This window comes from Eufriesea mexicana, unplaced genomic scaffold (assembly GCF_001483705.2).
Source record: "Eufriesea mexicana isolate 0111107269 unplaced genomic scaffold, ASM148370v2 scaffold1385, whole genome shotgun sequence".
Classification (NCBI taxonomy): domain Eukaryota; kingdom Metazoa; phylum Arthropoda; class Insecta; order Hymenoptera; family Apidae; genus Eufriesea; species Eufriesea mexicana.
In genome coordinates this window covers 830,003-853,152 of record NW_016909584.1, presented here as the reverse complement: position 1 = coordinate 853,152, position 23,150 = coordinate 830,003, and the positions used below count along the sequence as shown (strand labels likewise).

Sequence of the window (23,150 nt, the reverse complement as noted above, 5' to 3'; positions counted from 1 at the left end):
GAGACAGAGAGAGAGAGAGAGAGAGAGAGAGAGAGAGAGAGAGAGAGAGAGAGAGGGTGGTATACAGCGACGTCGCCACTGGCGGAGACAAATAATCGTGACACACGTGAAACGTGGAAGAAGCAAATAAAAGGAGACACTCAATAAGCGGATTACAAGACAGCTTTGCGCGTAATGGAACAACGGAAAACCGCTGGTGCACGGATACGATACGCTGCACACGTCACCGGGACAAGCAACGCAATCGCACGAGACAGCAACCGTGACCAGCGCACAAAGAAGGATCCTCGAGCACGTGCTTTTTAGCCGTAAAGTGAGTCCGCCGCCGTTGCTCATAACGCGGCGCATTTTCCCCGAGAGGAACGCGATTCCGCTTCTAACCCGCGTTTCGTCGCGTCGCGCCGCGTCCTCGCGGCCATGTCAGCTCGGTTACCGGCAAATGGAACGTGCTGCGAGACGGGAGCGAAACGAGGCAACGAGAAGACAGAGAAACAGAGGGAAATAAGAGTGCAAGGATGAAAAGAGAAGTGTAAAATATGCGCTGGCATTCCGTGGTAAACAGGATACGAGAGAGTGGAGCAAAGAGCGATCGACTCGCGGAATAATAGCCACTCGAGGGGCACAGGGAAACTGGCACAGCGACACCGATGCGCAACGGGGCTGGATAACGCTTAATTGGCCAAAAGCACGCGGGCAACGATCCGCTCGAGTCTCTGGAAATAACGAGGGATACGAAAGAAAACCACGATGCGTTCGATCTCGAGGACTCCGCGGGTCATTCATCGGCTATACGTGTTCCTCCTCCTATTAGCAGCCACCACGCCCGACAGACTAAAACACACCCCGCAATTGTGCGCCCCGGGTGCACGGGGCTGGGGAATAAATTGCCAACTTGTCATCCACGCATAGGCTCGAAAAGCTGCGCTTCAGCCCCGAATCTCGCGCGCCAGCCGGCTCGCCGGGGCGACGAAAGAGATTAATGTACCAGAGACCAGAGGATGCCTCTCGCACGTGTCTTTTCTCAACAGCCACTGCTGTGTTATACACGACATACCCAATTTTCGCGCGCTATCCGTCATCGGATACTCGAAATCCAGGCTATTCTCGAAGGACAGCAAACTACCCCTCGATTCGATTAGCCAAGTACGGATCGGGCAACGACCACCATCTTCGACCAGAGAGAGAGAGAGAGAGAGAGAGAGAGAGAGTGGAAGAAGAGGAAGAGTAAGAGGAGAAGAAGAATCACTACGAGATTGCGGAACGCAGGACGAGCGACGACGAGCCGCTGCAGGTGGAGGACGAAGATGACGAAGAGATTCCTCGGAGGGGTGGAAGAACGCGAAGAATTCGAAACTCGCGGCGGAAGAAAAGGGCGGAGGGCGGAGTATGACAAACCGAAAGCGCTCGATGTACAATCTAAAACCCCATTCAGCTTTTAAACTCTTGACAATGGCGGCCGGTTACAAAGTTTTCTGCCGGTGGCCGGGTTCGTCGATGCGGAGTGAGGGTGGGAGAGGGTGGGTCGGGCGCGATTCAAAAGTTTGATTTATTTGAGAGGAGATTGCGGACGGCACAGGGGCGGAGCAGGCGGATCAGGCCAGATTCTGCGACCGGTGGGAGAGGGAGAGAGAGAGAAAGAGGGGGGGGAGAGAAAGAAGGCGAGGGTGAGAGAGACGGATAGGCGGAGAGCGAATAAAAAAATAAAAAGGGTTGAAGTCGGTGTATTTCGCTGCCGGCATCCAGCCGCCCTACATGTGTGACACTTTTCAGAATTCCGCGCCTCCTTTTCTTCCCCGCTGTCTGGATTGCTTCGCCACCCCCTCGCGAGCTAAGAAGAAAGTCCTTTCACCGCGTGTGTCGTGAAAGCCGCCCGGAACCGTGGCCATTTTCCAGAAATTAGCACGGATTCTTGGGAAAGAATGCCGCGCAATTGCGACGGGATTTTTCTTTGCTCGTTTAGAAGAACGGCTCCCCGGATAATTGCCCGTTTGATTTATCCTACTTCGCGGGACACTTCGATTCGCCGATTATCCATCGGAAGACGCTGTCGTATCCGCGTATTTATAACGAAACGAAGGATGATTTAATTACACGATCGCTGTAACTCTTGTCACGCGATGGTTCTTGCCACACGTTGACTGCCATTTCCATCTCTACCGTTTTGCAATCAGCGTCCCAGAGGGATCACCCGTATCGCGACCGTATCGCGACGAGATATCGCGAAAAGAATTTTTACAAATATTCGTAGGCGTATTCGTGGATACGATCGCAAATCGAGATCGCATTTCGTCCTCCCTCTTAAACTTAACCGCGAATTAGAATTAGTATGAGTATTAGTATTCGTTTTAGTGTACATTCTTCGTATGTAAGCGGAAATAACTCGACACTGGAAGACGCGGTACCCGTGACCAGCACGGCAGTCAACGCGTCGAAATGACGTTTCTCGTGTTTCGCAAACGATTATTCTCTTGCATCTGTGAGCAACTTTCACCGGACACTTACATAGAAAAAATGTGTAAGGAAACAGTGGACAATCTGAGAAGAAGCTTGAACGCGCACACATAAAACTGACAAACAGAGATCATTCGCAGATAGTAAAAGTCATGCAGAAGATTGGCCAATAAAGCGGAGTCCGTTGAACGGTAAGAAAAAAGTGAAAAATTCGAGTATCTCTCGCTGCTTCATGCACAGACACGGCCACGTCCACGTAGCTATCGAAGAGAACCAGCGTGCCCAACACGTCCCTCGTAGCATGGAATCGCTCGTCCACGGTAATCATATTCACGGTTAACCTTCGGCAAGTTTCGCGAGCAGGGACGAGCCACCGGTTCGAGCGCGTTCACCGCTCAAAGTATACGAAGGAGCCGGAGCAGCCTTGCAATTTGCCATTACGACGTAATGCAAAGCTTGTTTCTGTTAAAGCTCGAGAATCGAATCACGAAAGAGGATTGAATTACACGAGTTCCAAGTCCCGTTGCAAGCGGCGTCGTAATACCGGATCCCGTCTGGCTATATCGTAACGTCTCGATCTAACAATCACGAAGGCCTCGTGCTAAGAAGCACGGCTGCTCTATCGTCGTTATCCTCTCCCCGACCCCGTCTCTCTCTCTCGTTCGTATTGCTTTTCGCTCTATCGCGTGACTCGATAATGAAAAGCTATCAAGAATCGGAAACCGTGCGTCGTTCCCAGCGAACCTATTGGCCGTGCATTCTCCTACGTACACGGGGCAATTTCTACGTGTATTTAATAAACGACGCAACACGTGTACGAGCACAAAGTCCCGGGGCCCTTGAACGATGCGAGACAAATCAAGAAAGCGATATAGTAGGAACGAAGCCGAAAAGAATGGAAAACTTTAGACGTACCAGAAAGAGCTTGCGTGAGCAAGGGCGTATTGTTGTTCGGGGTGAGCTGGCCGTTGGTAAGATCCACTGAAACATAAAACTCTGATCACAACTGCTCCGCACTTCGAGGCATATACGCGGTATGCGCGCTCTCGCTGCTCTCGTTTTGCCGCCGCTCGGCAGCCAGTGAGAGAGGACAGCACTGTCTGTGGCTGATTAAAAGGAGAGAGAGAGAGAGTTGAAAAAAAAAAGGAAAAAAAAAAAGAAGTAGAGTAGACATCGTGTGACGCCAAAGTGACGGCCGAAAGGAAGACAGAGACGTGATTTTTCCGTGTGTGTTGCTTTGTCGCTGATCCTCTCTGTACGCCGTGCGACGATCGAGCGAGCACGTTTTTCCTTCGTGCGTCGTGACTCTTTCGCGATCCCCGGATTAAACGAACTCTCCTTTCTTTCGTTCTTTAGCCGGACCCCTTTTCCGGACACGGACCGCAACGATCGACGTTGCTAATGCCCTCGTCTATAGCTCGTCGTTGCACCCCACGCTCCGGATGCACCCGATACGTGGCAACCTGGTCTAATCTTCGTCGACCATACCCCGCGTCCATTCGGCACACGATTCGGCATACCATCCCTTTTCCCCTTTCGTCCGTGTTGCGTTACGCGATACTCGCCTGGAAAGCTCGCGAGACGCGTGAAAGAAGGAGGAAAATATAAAGAGAAATGAGAAAGGGAGAGAAAGAAATGGCACGTGGTCGCGTCGCACGAGTAACCGAATATCGCATCGGCGTGGAGGGTTGGTAAAATATTTGTCGCGTGATAATACAACCTATGGCTATCGATTGGGGCGCGCGGGGTACGATAGCGCAACCCCCGGACTCGTCGGATCGACGCTGTCTCGCCGCCGCTGTTATTTCTCGCTCGCGGGACCGACCAAGGCAGAAATGTATGAATCCCCGATCAATGACGCGGAACAGAAACGTTCCAGACCCCGAGGAACGCTTGCGAGCGAAAATGGTGGGACGTTTGCGTTTCATGGCAACGATAAACTGTAACGATAATGATCGATGTTTCGCGATATCGCGAGAAAGAAGAGCAGGTCGAGGGAACAGACTAGATGTACGAAGAGAAATAACAGAGAGAAATATAGAGAGAGAAGGACGAAGAGATAGATAGAGAGAGAGAGAGAGACGGCGAAGCGGAGAGACGGTAGAGACTCGCGAAGAGACTCGCAGAGAAGCGAAGACACAAACGGACAGACAGACAGAAAGGGGAAAGAAGGCGTGTTTTTCCACAGTCCAAAGTGAATGTCGACTTCATACATTTCTTCCGGAGCGCAGTCCGTTGGACGTGTTGCATCGGTGTCTCCGTATACGCGCGGCTTGCGTTCTCGCTTCCGGTTCCGTGGTAGTACACTGCCGGCACTCCTGACATTAATAAAGAACAAGAAGAAAGCTGAGAATGTGGGAGAAAAAAATAAAAAACGGGGACGATAGGTGTGGCGTGGTAAAATAAATAAAAAATAATCTTGATAAATTCCGCTGCTCAGGTTGTTCGAGATAAAACGGAGAAGTATCGCTGGCACGGTGAATCCTATCTCGATACACCTACGCGCGGTTTAAGTATGCGAAAATAACCGCCAAGCGCAAATTTCGGTTTACGCTACTGGGTCAAAGTACGAGTCCCTGTTTCTAGGTCGGCTCGGTAACGCTCATCGATCAGGCTTAATCCGCGGCTGACTGACAATTATTTACAGAACGCGTGGCTGTAAGCGAAGTTGAAAAATTTCCAAACCAACATTCGACATTATTCGATAATACTCTAAGGGATCTCTAAAGCTTCTAAGAGTATTACGGAAATTACTCGGGATTCAAATTTGTTACTGCAACTGTGTAAGATAGCGATACTGTGACTAAATAATTACTCAAAAAATGTACAATCTTCGCACAGGTCCATATCCAAACTCGATACTCTCATACTTTAAACCAATAACGTCGAAATAACTCGACTCGACGAATTCGTACCAAACTTACTTTTCAAAACTCAAATAAATCTACGAAAAGAAAAGAAGAAAAAAGAAGAAAACAGGAAAGGGGAGAAGGATTGAAAAAAGGTGGAAGAAACGAAGACCATAAATCACGGTAGACCAAACCGGATAGTCAGAAATAACGAAAGCCCGCGTCGGCGAATACTCGAACGACAATCGCGATACATACGAGCGATCTCGCGAAATGTGCCACGACGATTGCGAAAAATCCTCGCGCGTTAACTGCTTCCGCTCGTTCGATATAACGCGCGGGTCTCGTTTCCAGGGACGAAAGGAACCGAGGAAAGTGGAAGAGGCGGTGGTGGTGGGAAAAAGAGAAGAAAATAGGGTGGTGAATTTTCATCGCAAGAACGGCCGGCAGAAAAATCGGAGATCCTTTAAAACCGGTTAAACAAACACCGACGCGTTTTGTGCCTCGCGATGAATGCGGACGTTCTGACGTCACGGCACTCCGCCATTTTTTCCACGGGCTGGCTTTTCCGCGAAATAAACACGGCGCCTACGCGCGCGCATTACGCTGCCCCTGGCATTTGCCCGTTCGGAATCAAAGAAAAAAGGAGGAAGAAGAAGACGGGGGGAAGAATGGCAAAAAAGGGAAAAATGCGAAAAAAGGGAGAGAAAAATGGGAGAGAAAAATGGGAGAAAAAAATATGGCACAAAGGGCCACGGGTAAATGGTTTAAAGTCGGCCGTGGCGCAAAGGCGGACCCGTCGCGATGGCGTAACGCGCGGAAAGCGGAAAGAATGGACGGGAACGCGGAGAAAAGACGGGCCGACGAAAATGGGAATACACACACCGGCGAATCGTGGCCGACGTTGGATTTATGTTCGGTGAACGCGTTTGTAGGGGGTGGTGGTGGTGGTGGTGGTCGGTTGATTCGAAATTTGCCTGGATACCGGGGGGATACTAGGGGCGAATCGTCATCGATATCGGGTAAACAGGATGAAAAATAAATCAGGATGGTACCGGAGTGCTTTGGACAAGTGGGCTGGGTTGTAGCTTCGAAAGGGGTGGAAATGAAAGAAAATGTCCGATCTGTCAATGGTATATGTATTTATGTGCGCGCGTGCAGTCGGGCTGGATTTTTTCGTTTAAATTGAATTATGCACGCTCGGGTACGTTAATCGACATTGTCTCGCGTTCTCAGTGAGCTGAAAATTCGATGACACTGGTTTTTAGAAATTGCCGAATCGATGAAGCTGGGATCAAATACGAAGACGGAAAACGTGGAAAATTATATCGATCGCTGCACCCGAGGATTCGTAATTCGATTTAAAATGATTCGAATGCCTCCACGACTGTACAGGGGCACATAATTACGCGACAATTTAATTTTCTTCCGTCTCTGTTTACTCGCAAGCTACGACCCGATCCGCTCTCCAGAGCCACCGCGTACGCGGAGGATAATTTAAACGTAAGCATCGAAAGTAGAGAATAAACGTGAGAAGAGATCGATGGTAGTAGCTGAAAGTTTCTACGCAACACAAAACATTACGATACGTCGCTAAAGCCAGCTCCAGGTTAATTGGGTTAGTGGCTCCGAGTACGGATAAATGGTTAGCGAGTCTACGGGAGGCTAAATGAAACATCGCGAGCCTCGCGGGGATCGAAGGAGACGCTGTAAACAGATTTCTCGCGGTAATTAAATGGATGGACGATTCCTGGAAGCCACTCGGTCACGGGAATCGATAAATTGCCACGCGATTTCGAAAAATCCCAAGAACGAAAATGGAAAGAAAAATAAAATAAAATAAAACGAAATCGATGAGAAAAAGGAATTAAAAAGCACCAACGATGGAACGAGTATATGACTTCTCCAACGATTCGATGGCAAAAATAACGATATTGCCGAGTAACGTCGGCGAAATTGCTTATTCGACGCGACAAAACGCAGAGGATCGCGCGGATCCGCGCGAAAAACGTTCCCAGACGGCGCGTTAACGCAAGAGGAAAGAATCGCGCTCGGGCAGCGTGAAAACAGAGCTCTCCCGGAGTGTGGAATCTCGTTTCAGGAACCGTAACCGGCGGGACTGATAACGCGATAGCGTGAGGGGGTGAACGGACCATAAATCGCGGATCGACGTGATTTGTATGGGGTATCACGCAGCTTAATGGTGTGGCTTGTCTCTATCGGGCACGGTCGGCCTCTGGCCGGAAGTTTCGAGCCACTGCTAGGCTACAGAGGAATATTCGCCGCCGCGTGTCTCTATCGCGTGACGATTTACGTGACTTCGTATCTTTTTCCATGCTCGTATCCTCGACTATAAATGGAAATAGCGTGGCCAGAACGCGACGCGTCCGTCACTGGATTACGAGCAGACGAGTCTCAAGAAAAGTAATATGCCATCGCGGCCTGATCTTCCCCCGATGTTTAGTCCTTGGAAAAGCATTCGTCGAATGGGATTTAAGAAAATTCTCCAACCGATTAACCGATATTGGATTAAAAAGTCCGTTTCGATTCTCGGGGGGTACGTGATGTATCCTCGGTCGTGGAAGCGTAGAATACGTAATGCAATGGAGATTGTAAGACCGAGGTTATTGCTGCGTGAAGATTCGATCGCTGTTGTACGTGCTTTCGAAGCTCGAACATGTCTTGTTTCTGCTTCGATTGGAAAACAAGGAATTTTTCGTAAATTTAATTCACGAACGTTTAGAAATATCGAACCACGCGCATATTTTCGCTAAGGGTGAGAATAAAATACAGAAATACGTCACCCGTCTCGGCAATCCCAGTGTCAGAATCGACTCGCGATTCTCCGCCGCAGAACAGCAAGGGGCACAGACTCAATCTGCCAATCGATAACACGTACGTGTACGCCTCTCGCGATAAGGACACATCGAACCCGATCCAAACAGACGAACAATGGAACCGGGTGGAAGTTTGAGAGGGCGTAGCGTAAGAGAGGCGGAGACACCGGGGAAGGAAAGGACGAAAATCGGAGCGCTGTCAGGGCCCGGTGACGAATGAACCGGGAAACTTCGCCCGCAGACGTTTATCGGACGTTTCGTTAGAGAAAAAAAGGAAAAAAAGAAAAAAATATAGAAGAAAAAAAAAGGGAAGAGAGCCACGTGTAGAGATGGCTGGCACGGAGCTACTGGTTTTCGCGGGATAGGGGGGGGGGGCACGAGCTTCGACAGAGCCCCGCGGGGCTCGACGTAGCGAAAAATGGCCGCGATGGGAAAACGCACGGGGCCAAGAGAACGCTAGGTACCTCGGTGCGCGCGCCAACATCTGGAAACGAAATTCTTAGCCGTTCGCGAGGATTCGATCGCTTTCATCGAAACGACGGACGCATAAAGATCTAGGCCAAGAGTTCATCTATTTCGAGTGTATCTCCAGCTGACGTAGATACGATCGAGAGTCTGGATAACGGGAGGGAAGCGGTTTTGCACCGCGAAATCCACTCGTGGGATATGAAATATCGGCCAGCAAGGAAACTGTGACGTCCTGACAGGAGAATGATTTCGGCCAGCAACGGCCAACCCTGTGTCGTCTGGCACAGGTCGATTAATTCTTCGATCCGTTTAAAACGCTGACTCTCGGGCTGCTCGAGGCAGCGACACGCGTGGCTTCTGTTGCTCTTCCCGGCTCGAATCGATGCCTCGAATTCGATGAAATATCGACGCGGCAGTGGAGATGAACGGATTTCGGGAATAATTGCTGCTTTTATTTTCATTTCCGTTCTTGGTTTTCCATTTTCCTTCTTTTCCGAGAAACCGAGCGATTCGAGAGCGACCGAGGAAGCCGGGGGAATCGTATAAATGGCGACGGGTCGGATTGTTTTGGAGCTGGCCGGACGAAAATGGAAATTTCACGGAGTTCCTCGAGTCCAATGAATATTGGATTCGCGAATATCTTCCTAAACCGAAGAGTGGAAATCAAACGAGCTGTCTGGTTGGCTACGCGTTCGGGAAGAACGGAACTATCCCGGAGGATCGATGCGATGCCCGGCGATCCTTAGAGCGAGCAATAAAATGCACGTGTCTCACCGCCGGAATATTTCTATACGCTTCTGTGTACGTATCGCGGGCGTAGCGTTAGTACGAGCACCGATTCGTTCTCCTCGGACAGGACTGGGTGGCGGAAGATACATATCTCGGGGCCACTGATAAAATACGTCTTCTTGAAATATCGGCGCGAGCCGTGGCGGGGGCGGCGTTGTTGGTAATGCAGGGGGTGGAAAAATAAATATGACGCGACGTTACGAAACGATAGGAGGGATGAGAGATCGACGCGCGATTAACGAGACTCCCGGGTTGTTGAAATTCGCGAATTCGAGAAGGGCGACGACGTTTCGCCTGGAAGCGAAGGGGAGGTGAAGGGAGAAGGAGGATAGAGGGAAAAGTAAATGGAGGAAAATTAAAATAGCGTATTTAGTAGACGATTATCGTGTCTGAACGTAACGCAACGTGATTGCATCGTTTACCATTATTAATGCATGATTTAAGCGTTCAGCGATCGCGACTCGATCATTCGTGCAGCGAAAAAGCACCCTCGTTACCCTGAAAAATGTTCAAGCGTACAGCCTCGACGAAGCAACACACTGGACGAATCACGCGCTCGATCAACAGTGACGTCGATGGTTAATAAGTTGATTAACAGCGGGCTGTTAGTTGGTTGCGTAGTCCTCGTGCAGCGACGAGAACGCGAAGCGTCAACAAAGGGAACAATTTTAACATGGTTCAATCTGCACATCCTAAACTACACACACGTATTCAACGAACGAATATATACCGATAATAATCGTGAACCTTCGAACAGTATGGATAAGGCATAAAAATAGTGGTGAAAAGTATACAATCGAGTATCTTCAACGTCGAAACTCTCTAAGTACTACGTACGCGTCAAAACTGTGTCTCACTCGGCTAAATATTAACTAAGATAATTAGCGTTCTAACAGACTAGTCAAGTAAACTCCAACGGTATGTAAAAAACAGTAACAACGGTTCGAGGTGTAACAGGTATCCAAGTGCTAAACGTATCCAAAAAATTACTATTCGCAGATACAGCGGGTTGGTCAGTACAATAGAAAAGGATAACAATATAATATGTATATATATAATACGTATTAAAAAGATACGGACAGTTAAAAATCTGCGGATATACACACGACACACAAAAGAAAGGTTTCACTCTCATACTATCTACGCACTAATCTACTGTTCTATCAAGTCGTTCTATGAACTATGGCCAGGCGACCTCGAGGGGGTTGGTCGGGGGACGCGTTCATCGTTCATCGCCACGACGACCGCCCTCGAGCTCGCCCTCCTTCATACTACTGTGTCTATAACCATTTAATCAAACTGAGACGACACTTAAAGATTCTCTTTCAACGAATAAAGATACTGTTTACGGTCGGTCGACGTGTTCTATTTTAAGTTCGAAATTCTGACTAGTATAGCCTAAACACCGCTAAGGCTGCCAACTACCCTTGTTTCGCGCGGGCCTCGCGTATGTCTTGTCGGCAACACGGTCAAACCGGCAACGGGACTATTTCGATGCGACGCGAACGGTGATCAATTTCGCGAAAAACGTCTCAGTTGGCAACCCTATACTCTAACTAGATCAATTACTTAAAACGTTAAATTACAAAAGTCAAGTTGACAACGAATCTCTTTTACTACTCACTGCTTCTAACCAGAGGCTATTTATATCCGTTCAGCTCGATTTGTCTAAGTTCTCTACGTTCTCCTACCACCACGGGAGGATTAATACCGCAGTTGATGCAACAGAGATTCGACTGTCACGGATGCCCGATACCGCTTCACTCCGCTTCTGCGCCCGTAATACTACCCTCGTTACATCAACCAACCATCGTCCCGTCGTGGTCATGGCTAGATCTCATTACTATGAATAATGTGTAACAAGAATAATAATAATGATAATAATAAGAAAAATATAACAATAATAAAAAACCACTGTATATACGACGACGTTTCTAAGAGACAGTAGGTTTAGGTAGATGGTAGATTACTCGCCCCTAGGTGACTGCATCTTCGAGGTAGTCTTCGTCATCGGTCTCGGCAACAGTCCTGTCCCAGACGTCTGCCCTCCTCTCATTTGCGATTACTCGACTCGAATTTAGCCAAGGTTTCACGCGGTACAAAGTGTGACCCATAGCCGGTGCAAACGCGACGAACAGAACGCGAGCCTCGCGACGAATCGCGCCGCGTGTCGCGTCACGGAAGCTGGCGTTCAGCTTCCAAGCGTGTTGTCCGCGGCTCGAGAACGCGCGACGGTGTCCTCGCCGCGAGCGGAGAACGAGGATCGGGTAACAACACAGTCGCGAACGTTTCTCGCGCGATGAAAGCGGGTTGGAATTGCACGCGCGGTCCGCGAGCGATCCGCGAGCGATCCGCGAGCGAGCGAAGCGAGACGACGAGTGGCTGCGATTCGGAACCGGATGGACTGGAATCGAATCGAGGGTCATCATCGACTGTTGGCACACTCGTGTGGCTATGGGTCGCGCGACCAAGGAAAAGCTTTTGTTTCTCTCACCGTTTTCTCAGTTTTCACTAGAACTACAGACATCGAATCTGAACGCATGCATCCCTTCGATCGGAAATACGGCGTTTGGCCGAAAAGTTGCGAGCGAGAGATAAATCCTGGGACCAGGCCGTGACTCAGGGTCGGCCATGTTCGCTTCTCGTTTCGCGGATGGAAATCCATTCGCGAGCGTTTCGGGAAGGATTCGAAAAGCTTTCCTCCTCCATGCTACCGTATATGATATATATATATATAGTCGCGCATATACGTATCGTACACGCGAATCTCTCGCGGTTACGTTTCTGCTTCGAAGAGAGAGAGAGAGAAAGAGAGAGAGATAGAGAAAGAGAAATGATAAAAAAAATGGAAAAAAAAAGAAGAAGAGGTCTAAAAACGTTAGGCTAAGTTCTAGTGAAAACTAATGCAGCGGTTTAGGCTTGTTTACTCATTACGAATAATAAAACTGGAAATCTTGGAAATTAACTATGTACTATGAGCTAGGCAATCATCCAACACCAGTACGAGATACGGGATTTAAGTATATATATATATATAAGTGTAATATAGATATGTATATGTATACACATTAGTCAAAAGTCTCTCAGTTACCATTACTGTTGGGCTATTCTAGATACTATAGAGAAGAGTACCACACGTAGAAAGTAGAATATAGGAAGTATTACAGCGCAATGGAGATATTAGTTTACTCTATCGATGTTACGTAGAAAAACGATCGTCATCGGCCGAGTACCCCGTAGAAACAGCGTATCGACGCGTCTACGTTACGATTCTAATCTCTATCAAGTATTACTCGAGCCGAACTCCAAACGTTCGCCGCACCTGGGTCCGCTTTCATCCGATGAGCGAACATCGAAATGGAAAGGAAAGAAAAAAAGAAAAAAAAAAAAAAAAAAAAAAAAAAAATAAAAGAAAGAAGAAAAGAGAAAGAAAAATAAAAATTCGCCAACGATTCGTATTCCTGTACACCACGCGGGATTAATTCGGTCTCAAAACGTAGGCAGACATCACGATTCGCGGATGTCACATGGCGGACCGGAAGTATCGAAGAAGTTGAGGCGACGTGACGGGTTACAGGGCGCAGCAAGGGCCAGTGGAAAGGGAGTCGAGCTCGAATGGAAAGTTTTCGGAATGCTGTATCAATTCGGGTAAACAGAAGTCGTTCGGAGAAACAGAAATGCATTACGAACAATGGAACGGGGGACAGGGACGATGGGGAAAGGGAGATTGAAAAGAGTGGACGAAAAGTAATTCGAAAGTTTCGACGCGGAATCGCTGGCCGAGGCGGCCCACCCTTTGGTCGCTTCTTCGATACTCACCGGCGTCCGACTCCGACCCTGAAATACTAATTATACCGGCGATTAAAAGGCAACGTAATGAGATATCGACGTGGAATTAAAAGGCGACGGATTACGCGGCGACTCGGTTCCCGATCGACCGGCAAATCGCTTCGTTTCGACCCACCCTTTATATTCCCTTCGTCCATTTTCGTCCGCGCGACGTCCGGCGCGGCGGTATCGCGGAAATTGTTGGAACTCTCGGTGATTAACTGCGTCGACATTTTTATTCAACGCGTGTGTTCAATTTCCATTCCATTACGTCCTACGTAGAACACATTCGAAATTCCATTACGTTCTTTTTTCCTTCCTTTCTCTTTTTTTCTATCACCTTTAATCGTCGATACGAGCGGATGAGAGCGTGTTATCGTTTGAACAAATCCAACGTGCAAGCCGAAAAACAGTCGACGAACTTTTCGCCGAATTAAATTCCGTCCGCGCGTGAAATATGTGTTTTTCCTTCGACGAGTGAGCTCCGGCGCGCGCGCATACACACGGGGGTGGTAAAACACGGCGAGCATCGGGAACAGATCGAATCGAGAAAGACGCTTTCGACGTCGACACGGTCCCGGCTGCTAATAGGTTCGATATTAATATTCCGGGAACGACGAGGAGGATATACGAGCACGCGTCCCGGTTTCTTCTTCGCGTAAATCAACGAACCCGATCGTTTCACCGGTATAATCCAATTACATTAAAAAAATTGGAACGAACCGGTTTCCTTTCTATCCTTTACCCTTCTCTGGCACGTCCCGGTACGTCTGAGCCGACGAAATGGCCGGGTGTCCGTGTTTTCCCGTTCGATTCCCGCCAAGGAACGGGAGAACTCAGAACGAATTGGAAATTCGCCTCGTTGCGAATTTATTTTTCATGTATCACACGGTCCGCTTCCGGTTCGCGAGGTGTTCGCGTGCGTTGGTCGATCGTCGACCTCGCTGACGAAATGGTTACAGGCGGAACAACGAACAAACGGATGCACAACTATTAACAAATACCACGTTCTGTCTCCTAAGCATTCCATAAGAGTATACAGTAATATTTATGTATATATATGTATAAATATATAACAGTATGTGTACCAAAATTCCTACCAATCCAATATAAAACACTATCGTTTAACAATGCTCGAACTATGGGTACCTAAGACAACTAATTGGCAACAACGACTCGTATCCAATTAATTAAGAACAAGTAACGTGGACCGTGTAAAGGGTTGATGTGTTCAGTGGATAATTGGTGTGCACTGGTGACGGTGTATGGTCAGAGGGTCGCGAACGTTTGCGCGAATTTACGGTTCAGCGATATAGTACATAATTTCGGTAGATTTCTAAGCGACGAGTACACGATTTAGCATGGAACGAGCTCGCATTAGCGCGCGGGAGCGCGCGCGCCTGCGTGCGTTTCCGTTGGCCGATGGTTAAACCGAGTCATTAGTTTCGGGTGAGTTGACGATCTGCATAGAGCCGGCGGAATTATTTGAAATTGCGGTAGAACGTAGAACGAAAATAATATCGCCGCGACATTCCGCCACACTTTGATCCACGATTTTACGCCGCGCAACGAGCGGAACGTAATTTCTTCTTTTTTTTTCCAAGAGAAGGTACTCAGACGTGTCTTATGCGGCGTATTTCCCGGCCGGATATCGGAACAAAATTCAAGCTCCGTACACGCGCATTAATTACCGAACAAAGGTTCGTTTGACAGCTCTCGTATCCCGCAACGTGATTTTCATGCAAACGAAAAATAACGCGGTTATAATTTCAGCTTACTAATTATCCCCCCGTATTTCGACGATCAACCGGGCCTCCATTGTACCTTAATAATTACCCTTATCGATCGCGCCGCGACGCTCGTCGTCGTGCCCGCGCAGCCACTAACATACTCTAAGAAAAATACCGTAATTACCGGAACGACGAGCCATTGTCTATCAAAACGTTGCCGAATCGAGCATCCCGGGTTGCAGCAACGGTTAGCAGATTATCGCTCAACCGACTTCGAATCGATGACTGTAACAAACCGATTCGCGATACGATACACCGCATCATGGGGGTGCGTTACGGTGTCCGAGTGGACGGGTGGGTGAACGTGTCGTGAGCGTGTCTGTGATTGTGTACGTGGAATTTGGGTACGTACTACGTACTACGGATTACGGTTACCGTCAACACGAGCGAGAACACGAGAACTTGGTGGAACAACCTGGCACTTTGGGGTTGAAGCTTACCGGTGCAACCCCCGCTGGGGCTCACGGACACTCGGCCCACCCTTGGCCCCACTGCGCGGTACACGACCGCTCCTACCCAACAACAGACATCACCGATCTTACATTATGCACACTTTTCCCCGGGACATCGCGATTATACAACTTTATCGTGTATCGCGTTATGGTTACATTAACATTAAGTTCGTGGGAATTACTGCACTGCTGCTGGATTAAGCCTCGAAGGAGGGACTCTTGCGTTACTTCGCGTCGTTATCCTATCTACGACTCTGATTCGCGTGTCGAGGGAAAAGAGAATCGGGGGATGTTTACGATACCTGTGGAAATATTTCATATCGGGGGTTGAGGCTTTGGGGTTGCACGAAGATGATTGTACCGTGTGTTTTGAAAATAAATAAGACTACGGTATGGATATCTAACGTTTACTTTGTTTTGTAACGAATTCGAAGACGAGGGAAGGCCATGAGTAAAAAAATGCTGGGAAACTCTGGTTTAAGAGTAGTTACCGGGGGGGACGATTGGGTGTGCACGTGATTTAATTAATGGTATAGAAATCGTATTATTAAAGTTTCTTCTAATTGAGGGGATACGAGTTGCGCGACATTCGATATCGTTGCGTCGACGAGGCGCTTAATCCAGCATCGTAAGTTTCGAGTGCCCCCTAGAAAATGCAAGTCAAAGTTGCTCACTGCCTTCAACTCGACTCGTAATACCAGAACTGCACTCGTTCGAAAGTACACAATTACAGGGGGTCGGTTTTTCTGCGTTCAATGCCGGAATGTAAGTGTGCGGTGTGATAAAGCTCGATTTAATTACTTGGTGAAACAAGCGTACCGATTATGTCAGATGATACCTAGCTCATAGTAGTCCCAACTGAGAAATATCATCTCGTATTAGAAGAAACGTGTTACGAATATTCTCGTTCGTCCCTTTTCGACGATTTTTCGTTTCGTGAAATAAGAAATTGCAATAAACCAGGTGGAACACCGCTTCTAGATCATTTTCTTCTAACACGAGACACGATGGATGTTCTTTCTTCCTTTCAATACCATCCGTATGCGTGGTAGTTTTTATTTATTACAGACATTCATTATTTATAATCCTTAATCGTTATAATAATAGAGCTTCAGCGAATCATTACATTGTGTCGTTAATATGTACGCACGTGTAAATAAACTTGTTCTCTCATTTTGCTTCAGAGCGATACCTCTGATGGACATTAGGTGTTACGTTTTGTTCATCTTATCGTTCTTTCTGTCTTTCTTTTCATTTATTCCATTTTTTCTATTTAGTTTCGTTATTTTCTTTATTCGCTTTACCGAGTACCCATTGAAACGTTTACAAAAACTCTCGTGACTGCAGATTTCCACTCATCGATTTGTTCTCTCGTCTTATCGTTGGTGTTTTTTAATAAATTGCCCGAACCCAGCTGGATGGTCTCGGAAATTCGGTTATCCCTTTACAAGCATCGTTTCCAAGGCGCATCGTCGTTAGAGCAATAGAGTTTCAAAGAAGAAGCGTTTCGTTTTCGCTCTTTTCCTTTTCCCTTTCTTTTTCTTTTTTCATCCTTTAAATTTACACGAAGAAACATATATATATACGCGTATGTATAATATACAATTCTCATCGGCCAATGGGTCGAACGTCATCTGTAAGCATGGGTAAGAAAACTTGAAGTGTACTTCCTGAGAAAATTTCCGTTAAAACAGCGCGTGTATCGCCGCGTGTAACGAATGTTCGGAAAAGAATGCTCGGAAAAACGCAACAATTTCCGCGACAATAAGAATACGTTCGAGAGCAGCGTCAACGTTTCTTCGATGTTACGTGCGTGTGTGTGTGTCCGTGTAACGAGCTTTAAAGCATATTATGTACAACTGGAAAAAGCAACGACGACAAAGTATCACCGATCGACGATCAAGATTTCTCGCGGGTAAATCAGTGTGAAATTCCGTTCTCTTACACGCGAGATGTGGTGTCCGCGTTACCGAGATTATCCTCTTAGACAATTATTAGGTTCGACGCAACGGAAAGACCGGGAAGACAAAAGACCGGCAAAAATCGAATGGACCGATTAGCACGAAACGCGTTATTTCGATCGTCATTAACGATTTACCCGTTAAACATTTCAACATCATCATCATCATCATGGACGGTATAATGTTTTGAACGTTTCCCCAATTTTCTAACTTATACGAGTGACGAGAACGACGCGTGTCTTCAAGTATTCTTACGGATGCCGTGCCTCCCTGGCACTTCGTTCACACGTCGTCGACGCAAATAATTCGGTGAGAGCGCAAAAGGCGATCGGATCGATCGGATTCCGGATCGGGCAACGTATTATAGAAACCCACGCGCGATCACAGCGATATAACAACAATTCTTACGAATAGCAACAATCGGACCATAGCTCGATAACGTTAACCGCATCAATTTCTTTCCAGACCGAGGTTACCGGTATCGCGGCAATTTAACGGCGCCATTTTTCAACCCTTTCGTTCTCATCTTCGTTTCGGCGGCAAACGATAAACGGGAAAAATCGATCGAAAGTACGAAGAAGGAAAAAATCGAAAAAGTTCCCGCACAGCGTGTGATCGCGACGAACAATAAATCGTCTCTTCTCTCTCACGTTTCTTACACCCTCCCTCCTCTTTCTTTCCGTTCCTCTCGCTCCTTTATTTATTTATCTATTTTTATTCTTATTTTTCTTATTCTTTTTTATCGCTTTTTTGTCAAAGGGGACGGTGATGTTAACGCGAGCGAACTATAGCCACGCATAAAAGTATCAATAATATCGTTTAAGCATCGTGTCGTTAACATATGTATAAGCTCAGGACAGATGTGTCTTCTCTTATGGCATCGGCTTTAATCGACGCCAGCGACTGAATCGTCTCTCTCTCTGTTTCTCGCAAGATCCTCGACGTCCACTGTCTTATCATTTCCTTCGTTCTCTCTTTCCTTCGTCCTTCCATTCTCATTCCGATCTCTTCTCGTCCGGCGCTCTCGCGCGAGCTCGTCGCTGGCGCTATCGAGAAAAATTATAAACCCGTGCAAGCGAGCGCTTGAAAACCTCGTCAGCTTCCCTCGTGAATCCTCGCTTCCTCTCGACAAACGTATCACAAGGTACAAGAGACCAGGACTCGTCCTCGTCCACTTTTGCGACCTCCTGTAAATCGCCTCGCGTTCACGCGACTCGCGCAAATTTCGGTAGACACGGTTTCGTGGCTCGCGATCCCTCGCGGAATCGCTTCGACCTTTCTCACTTTTCGTATTCCCTTTTCTTTCTATTCTTTCATTCTTCTGTTCCGTCTCTCGTTCCTCGTTCATTAACGACGACTCGGAAGAAAAAGAAAAAAGGTAGGAAAAGAAGAAGAAGAAGAGGAGGAAGAAGGAAATCACACGCGCAACGGAATCGAAATGGCGGATCACAGTGTTTGCAAACGTGTGGTACACGTTGCAAAGGGAGACACCAAGGGTGGTGATGAAAGGGTGCGGATAAAACATGGCGGAGGGCCTCGAAACGGACCGATGGAGAAAGCAAGGCTCGAGAAAGGACCTCGTGGCGACGCGTCATCGAATGAATTTTCCTCGTCGAGTCTTGTCGCAGTTAATTACCAACGTTAATCCCGCTCACCGATTCGAAACCGGGGTACACACGCGCGGCGGACGGGCTGACGGGAGACGGTGTCGATGTGCGCTCTGTTTGTCGACGTTAATGCGATATCAATAGTCCTATTAAGGGATTGGTCGGATCCCGACTGTTTTCGAAATCGTTCGCCGGAGGCAGAATATAATTTGTTCGCGAGCGCGACGATGGATACTACGGAAGCATTAAACCGCTTTATTTATCGGATTAATTGAAATCGAGCCTTAATTACCAGCGTCCGTGTTTCGTAATCATCGGCCGAGCAAGCGTGACTCATTCGAGGCGCGTCCTTTTCCGCCATTACGCGAGCTCGCGGAAATCTTTGAAAAATCGAACGACATAAAATTTCGACAAAAAAACACGATCCTCGGTGATCGTTTCGCGAAAAGAGAATAAAATATTCGACGTGGTTGTCGAAAAATTGAGAACCGATCGAATTACGAACTTAGGATTCGCTGGAAACGCGATCGTTTCGAGACAAAGGAGCGAAAGGTAAGAAAATAGAAAAGAAGAAGAGATAGAGAAAGAGGGAACGATGTTAATCGGAATGTCGTCCTTGCTTTTACGTTCCATTTTCAATGTTCGACAGAAGGGTGGCGGAGGGTGGAGATCGAGGACATCGAACAGGCGTGGAGGGTAGTACGGGAGAACGATACAAAAAGCATAATTTTCTCGTTTAACTGTCTTTTGGGCGGTTTGCATCGGTGCGGTAATCTCTTCTACGAGGGTCGAGGTACTCTCTTTCTTACGTTTCTTTTTTTCCTTTTTTTAATCTTTTTACTCTCGCCTAACTCAGCGGATGCCTTACTCTACGTTTAGCGATACGTAATTTGCTCTGGATAAGAGATAGCGGCGTCGCGACCTCGGCGTCCTGCCGATTTCCCACGTCGCCATGGCCGCCGTGACCGGCGTTAACCGAAATAAATCGTCGAAACGGCCGAAATCAAGAATTTCCAATGAAGCGGCGTTCCCGCGCACGCTCGAGCGCGTGACGTGCCTTTATTAACGTTTTATATTCAATCCGTTTGACCGTGTTCGAAAGCACGAAACGTATTTCCGAAATAAATTGCTCCGGCGTCCGTAGACGCTCTCCGGGCTCCGCTCCGACGTTATTTCGAAACTTCGCCATACACCGTAACCGCGGTATGTTTACTTAAACGGAGCTTAAAACACGCCGGCCGAAATTCTCAGAAAATATCCTCCATGTTCGCGATCGAGTCGACGAATCGTCTCTTCGCGTGGCATTTCCCAAGGATCGTCCTCGAGGACACCGGCAACACGCTTCGGCCTGGACGCCCGGAAACGCCTATATTCGTTTTATATCTATATGACCTACGCTAAGTGTTTTCGATTAAAACTGTTTTAGCTTAGAGATTACATAGAACGTGACTACGTATCGAACACTACAGAGATCAAACGACTACAAGAGAGAAACACGTTAAACTTTCTTCCAGACTGACGGGGATCCAGTTGACAGGATGTGACGACGTGAGAAGAGGGGTGGGTATGGTCGGGTTGTCTCCGGGATGGAAGTGGGGAAAAGAGACAGAGAGACAGAAAGGATCCGGGTGTCGCAATCGTAAATATCGATTGCGACCTACGCACGATTTCTCTTCTCGATAAACCGCTTCGCGATTATACTCTGCGGCTGTCTGCCGCGCTGTACGTCATCCAACGGACTCGTTTCTCGCTTCGTTACAACCTTCCCTCCCCACACACATACTCGTGCACAGTAACGAAGGGGTAAGAATGATCTTCGCGTCGACTTCTTTCTTTCTCTTGCGCTAGATCGCTGTTTTACCTTCTGCAACCTAGCCCTATGCACTCGGCTATGCTCTGGCTGACTGGCGAAGCTGGCACGCGGATCGCGTGGTCAAATATTTCGCAAAATCACCCAAATTGGGACTAAATTCTCCAGAGAGTGTCAACCCTTATCGCTCGATCGGCAACTCAAACTAATTCTCGACGTATCCTCTGACGGGGTCCCAAATGCAGCGTACGCTATTGGTATCGTTTGACAGAGGCCTAATAAAAATAGAAACGAAGAGTAATCACGATATACCGTCTAAATAAAGATCGATGTGAATTTTGTCAAAGGTAGCTGCATATTTTTAGCGAGTTAGAAAATGAAAAGAATCGGATGTCGCTTGCGGTGGAACACAAGACATGTCCTAGGATCACAGTCTGAGCGATAAGCGTTAAAATCTCGTTTGCGATAAAATTCCTGGAACGTTGGTTGAGAATATTCGACGAAGGAATAGACGAGAAAGAAGAATGAAAACGCGGATTTCGAAAATGCGTTTAACGAACTATTTGCTCGCGACCCGGCGGCAGCCTCGCCATTGGGCATCCTAGATTCGGACGTGCGTTCATCTCTGTACTCTTTTCTGTTTCCTCGTTATGGTTTCCTCTCGAAGTGTGACGGTATAGGAGAAGATACACATTAACTACCTACGGTTCTACCAGTAAGAGAAGAAGAAGAAGAAGAAGTAGAAGTAGTAGTAGTAGAAGTAGTAGTAGTAGTAGTAGTTTTAGTGGATGAAATGGAGGAGCAGAAAAAAGAGAGAAGGTCGGTGGTGGTGGTCGGGCAGCCGGATAAATGCTCGGGCCCTCGTCTCGCGCGCATCGATTTCTCTCTTTTCCCTTTCTCGGTACGGTGTTTACGTGTTTTACCCGTTTCTTTCCTTGCAGGGACTTTCCTTCGTTCCTGTCTGTTCGAACGTGAAACTCTTTCGCTTTTTTTTTCTCGTTTCTGCGGAAAGCAGCGCTGCGCTTTCGCGACTAATCTCTTTCCTTGCATCGCAGCTATTCTCGCGCGTGCGGCGAGCCTGTGCTCGCGCACCTCCCCGTGTACGTGTCCCATCGTGTGCATGCGTGTACGCGTTCGCGTGTGTGCGTGGTAACTGTAGGTGGCAAGGTGTGGACAGGTGTCGCGTGTATGCGTGTGTGGACGTGTTGCGTGCGCGTGTCGCTTTCGCTCTTTTTCTCTGCGCTTTTTCTCTTTTTCGTTCGCCTTTCGACGTATCTCGTGTGTCTCTTTCTTTGTCATTATCATTGTTTGTTTGCTTTGTTTTAGCAGTACCTAATGGAATGGGGGTAGAGGCAGACGACGCTTTGCTTGACGAAGGACCACAGAGTTTGCCAGCCATGCGTCTGTGAACATTTTCGTAACTTCCGGTCAAGAGATTCACCTGAGTGAACGGTGTACATATATATATACATATATAGTTCTCTTTATATATTTTTCTTTTTTTTTTTTTTTTTCTTTTCTCGTGTCTTTCCGATTTTTACCCACGGTCTCGGTTATTCCCGCGCACGAGTTCTAGCGGATACCGGAGCGATTAAGGGTGCTCGGTGGTTCGTTGTTGCTCAGCGTTGGGGAAGGATAGCTGCGATTTTCGTGCCGTCGTGAAAAATATTCGACAAACAGGCTCGCAGCGAAATCGCGCTCGTTCCGTTCCCCGGCTTCGCGCTAACGCTTTCCCAACACTGTTCTCCTCTGCCAGGTAGAAAAATCGTGACTCGTCGACGCATGCGAACGCTCCACCTCGGACAAACGCGGCACTCTCGATGCCGGATAAATCGTTTCCGCGCGGGACGATAAATTCATTGTACTTAGCAAGCGGAAAGGTACTTCCCTCTGCGAAGAACGCGATCGATACATCGAGGCGTGACGAAACGCTCGGTCGGGACAAAGAGTCAAGATGTAAATCGCGAGTTTCATGCATCGACCAGTCACGTACCGAATCGATCGGAATGTTACGCGTCTCTCGCGAAAGATAGCGATGGAACCGGGGGAAAAATAGAGCTCTTTCAGCCAGACAATACGATCGTTTCGACCGATTGGCGAGCATGTTCGGAAACACGGCCCGGGCCAATCGCGGCCGAACAAAATCTGGCTTGTCAGTCAAATCGTTCTTTGTAATTAGAAGCGTCGCAATATCGCGTTGTTTGCGACAACAATGATTGTTCGACACCCGAAACACCGTACGATATTAAACGGGATAGGGAACGAAACAAGATAGAACGAAACGCGCCGGAAACAAAAAAAAAAAAAA

The 23,150-nt window shown here is 47.8% G+C and overlaps 1 protein-coding gene across 9 annotated transcripts in view; it reads right to left on the bottom strand.

Annotated features, from left to right (window-relative positions):
- Positions 1-23,150, bottom strand: part of Rbp6 (RNA-binding protein 6) — an 805,438-nt gene that overhangs the window by 4,453 nt on the left and 777,835 nt on the right. For 5 of the 9 annotated variants that reach the window (XM_017901077.1, XM_017901076.1, XM_017901075.1 and 2 more), the window contains 2 exons: positions 4,665-4,769; positions 3,367-3,432 (listed from right to left, as the gene is read on the bottom strand). The exons of 1 other annotated variant lie outside the window; for it this stretch is intronic. In XM_017901077.1, the coding sequence (XP_017756566.1) occupies positions 3,367-3,432; positions 4,665-4,769 (171 nt within the window). Of the gene's footprint in view, positions 1-3,366; positions 3,433-4,664; positions 4,770-15,452; positions 15,525-23,150 lie in introns of all 9 variants that reach the window. 3 more of the 9 variants (XM_017901081.1, XM_017901078.1, XM_017901084.1) reach the window with 2 other exon arrangements.